Source organism: Belonocnema kinseyi, chromosome 5, assembly GCF_010883055.1.
Source record: "Belonocnema kinseyi isolate 2016_QV_RU_SX_M_011 chromosome 5, B_treatae_v1, whole genome shotgun sequence".
Taxonomy (NCBI): Eukaryota; Metazoa; Arthropoda; class Insecta; order Hymenoptera; family Cynipidae; genus Belonocnema; species Belonocnema kinseyi.
Window position 1 is genome coordinate 44733867 of NC_046661.1, and position 3445 is coordinate 44737311.

The following is a 3445-nucleotide window of genomic DNA, read 5'->3' on the forward strand; positions in this document are numbered from 1 at the left end:
AGAAATCAAGTAATAAAACCTGTTTTATAAATCAACGTCATTTATTCCGAAAAGAAATAAACAACATTATTTATAACTATTCAAAACCAAATTTAAATTTTCTCGCAGATTCCGATTTTTCAATTTGAAACTTAGTTCTTAGGTTCAAACTTTTCAAATATTTTGCAACAGTTTTTAATAAACTTGAAAAAGATCAAAATAAATAGGATATCTGTCACAACATAACATAGGTGTAAGACATAATAAATAATATTTGTACTTTATTAGTTATTTATTATATTACACTTTATTTGTCCCTTCTGAATTAAATATTTATTTTAAAATTTGAATGATTAAATAAACTACTCATAAGTGATGGAAGGGAGAGTGAAAAGGGAGGGAGCAGCATATAAAAGAGAACAAAACTGATTTCGTAGACGTGTTTTATTTCAATCAGCATTCAGATGCAAAGTCTTTAAGAAGAATATTAATTTTGTGTGCTAAGATGATTATATTTTTGGTGCTTGTAATTCTGGTATTAACATTTTATCACTGCTATATACACTATGGACGACGGGGCAGAATTATAAATAAAATTCCAGGACCCAGAAACTTTCCTATTTTTGGGAGTGTTATTGGATACATGCTTCCTACCGGTATGAAATTTACTAACCATTTTCTATTTTTTCACATGATTATATTTAATAAGTACACTCTAAAGCACCTTTACTTTCCTCTGTAAAAATTGAATGTTTTATAGTTTGAACACTCTATAATTTAAATATTGTGAACATTGTCTCTTTTTTACTGGTGGTCCGTAAAAGGGAAACTTTTGGTGTCAAAGTCATAAAAATAGACACAATTTTGTATCTAAAAAAATGCTGTAGGACACGAAGCCCCCTCCCCCAGGTTTTGTCAAATACCCACGTTTTAGAACCCCCTGAATCCGAAAAACAGGTTTTTATGAATGTGTTTGTATGTACGTCTGCCTGTATGCCTGTATATCTGTCTGTCTGTGAACACAATTACTTTTGAAAAAATAATCTATTCGATTGGCCTCTGATACACTCTTTTAGTGTCTTAAACTAAAGGTCAAGTTCGTTAGCCAGCCATTTTGGATAAAAAATCAAAAAGTGAGCACATTTTGAATATTTTTTAGATAACTTTTTTCAAAATCAAACATTCTCCGTATGGATGTTCATAGTATTCGAAAAGGCGAAAAATGTATTCTAATTACTTTTTTCATAAAACCAAAAATTACCAGAGTTAGAGCATCCACAAAATGCCAAAAAACACATGAAAGTGGAGATTTTAAGCCAAACAACGCACGATATGAAAAAAGGCAAGAAAAGAAAAATTTTGATTTTTGAATGCCGTATAATATTATCATAAATACTTTTTTGGTTTTCTTGAAAAATCGAACATGTAAATTTCGACAACATAAAAGAATGATGAAAAATAAAAAATGACATTTTTCGATTAAACCATGCAAAAAGGAAAAAGATGAGTAGACAAAAATTGTGCATTTAAAAAAGATCTGTAAATTTGTTATGAATCACTTTTTGATAGGATGCGTAGTTTATGTTTCAATCGTAAAAAACATCATTAACAATTTAAAAAAATCTATCAACAAATTATTTATGTCAAATTAAGTCATTTGTACATTTTCATCAGAGAAGGTATTATATTTGTGTAAATTTTGACCCCATCCCCAGTTTTTGTCAAAAATTTCACGTTTTGAGACCCCCTAAATCCGAAAAAAAGTTTTTACGAATGTGTCTGTCTGAATTGCTGTCTGCACGTCTGTCTGTGAGCACGATTACTTTTGAAAAAATTCATATATTAGCCTTTGGTATACTCTTCTAGTGTCCTAAATTAAAGGACAAGTTCGTTAGCCAGCCATTTTTGGAGTTATAGCATTTCCAAAATTTCCAAAAACACACGAAAATGAACATTTTAAGCCAAATAACGCACGCTATAAAAAAAAGGTAAAGAGAAGAAAAATTTTGCTTTTTGATTGATCTAAAATAGCATCATAACATCTTTTTTTATTTTCTTGCAAAATCGAAAATTCAAATTTCGACAGCATAAGAAGATAATGAAAAATCAAAAATTATATGTTTTCATTCAAGAATTTAACAGTACTTCAAAGATTCTCAAATCTAACATAACGCTGCTGCAGATTGGTGACCTTTTTACCATAAAACACCAACCAGCTATGACTCTCAGATGAAAATACCCCCCCCCCCCATCATTAACCGAAGTTTCGTGACACTGTTGTTGTAACTAGAATCTCCACTCTAGACGCTTTAAAAGCTTCTTTCACTGAATTATTAGGAGATGAAGCAATAGAGCAACAAAACTGCGATGCATAACACGATGCGGTAGAAAATTCAACTGTGAAAGTCGCTCGCATATTTGAGCGCGCCTGGGGCGCGTGAATTTTGGTTCTCGCTTTTTGCGCTCGATAATGTATTTACCTCGCACTACGCGCTCGGTCTTTGTAAATGTATATTAGTATAATTCATGACATGCATTAGTATTATGCTGAGAAGCTCATCAACCTTCAGCAGCGTCTTGTTAGATTGGAGTTCGTATGGTCTTATTTGCCAATCACTGGCCCTCCACAAGGTGCGAAACCAAACACACACACACACACATGTATATGTATATATATATATATATATATTATTCTTTTACACCTCTGGATCGTTCTGCCCCCCATTACGCACCTGCCTATTGTTCTGCCAATTGCACGGAACATTGTCTAATTGTCTCCTCATTCTACGCAGCATGCGTAATTTCATGCGAGCATGAAATTAAAAAAAAATCTGTGTAAAATCCAATAAAAACTATTCTGAAATCGCAAAAAATGATCTGAAAAAGGTGGGAGTACTGTATTCCCACCATGCCGCAAAGGGTTAAAAGACAACACGTTGTATTAACGTTGAAAACTTTGTTCCGATGATTAAGTTTGCCCTGATCTACCCGAATTAATTAAAATAAAGTAACTTTTTCAGTTACAATTGAAAATAACTTAAACCATTATACTCGCATAGGTTGTTATGTAAGGTTATGTTATGTAAGGTTGATTTATTTTGTAAATAACTCAACAAACGAAATGCTGTACTGCGCGCAATGTTATACCTGTTTCGCTGTACAGTGTACTGTAACGTGAACATGAAGAGGTCGAACCGCTTGAACCCTCCCGGGCTCACTCAGTGATCCCAGATCTGAAACGAGACGTGGTGCAATACTATGACACGTCTATGTCCGTGTGAATTAGGTAGGAGACGATATAGATGCCTGGGTTGCGCGCGCAACCCATTTCTCCTCTTCTGAATTTGGAAATTTCGATGGTGCCCGATTGCCGGTCGGAACACTTCGGCGGTTCTATTTATATCTCTATCTGCTTTGAAATAAAATGAAGAGATTGGGATTTTAGTATTTCTAGATTTCGATGCTG

At 33.4% G+C, this 3445-nt stretch overlaps 1 protein-coding gene across 1 annotated transcript in view; it reads left to right on the forward strand.

The window, feature by feature from the left end:
• Positions 1-619: 619 nt before the first annotated feature.
• The window catches only part of LOC117172678 (cytochrome P450 4C1-like), a 66132-nt gene continuing 63306 nt past the window's right edge, over positions 620-3445 (forward strand). Inside the window, exon 1 of the mRNA XM_033360805.1 lies at positions 620-635. Within this exon, the coding sequence (XP_033216696.1) occupies positions 623-635 (13 nt within the window). The 5' untranslated portion in view covers positions 620-622. The remainder of the gene's footprint in view (positions 636-3445) is intronic.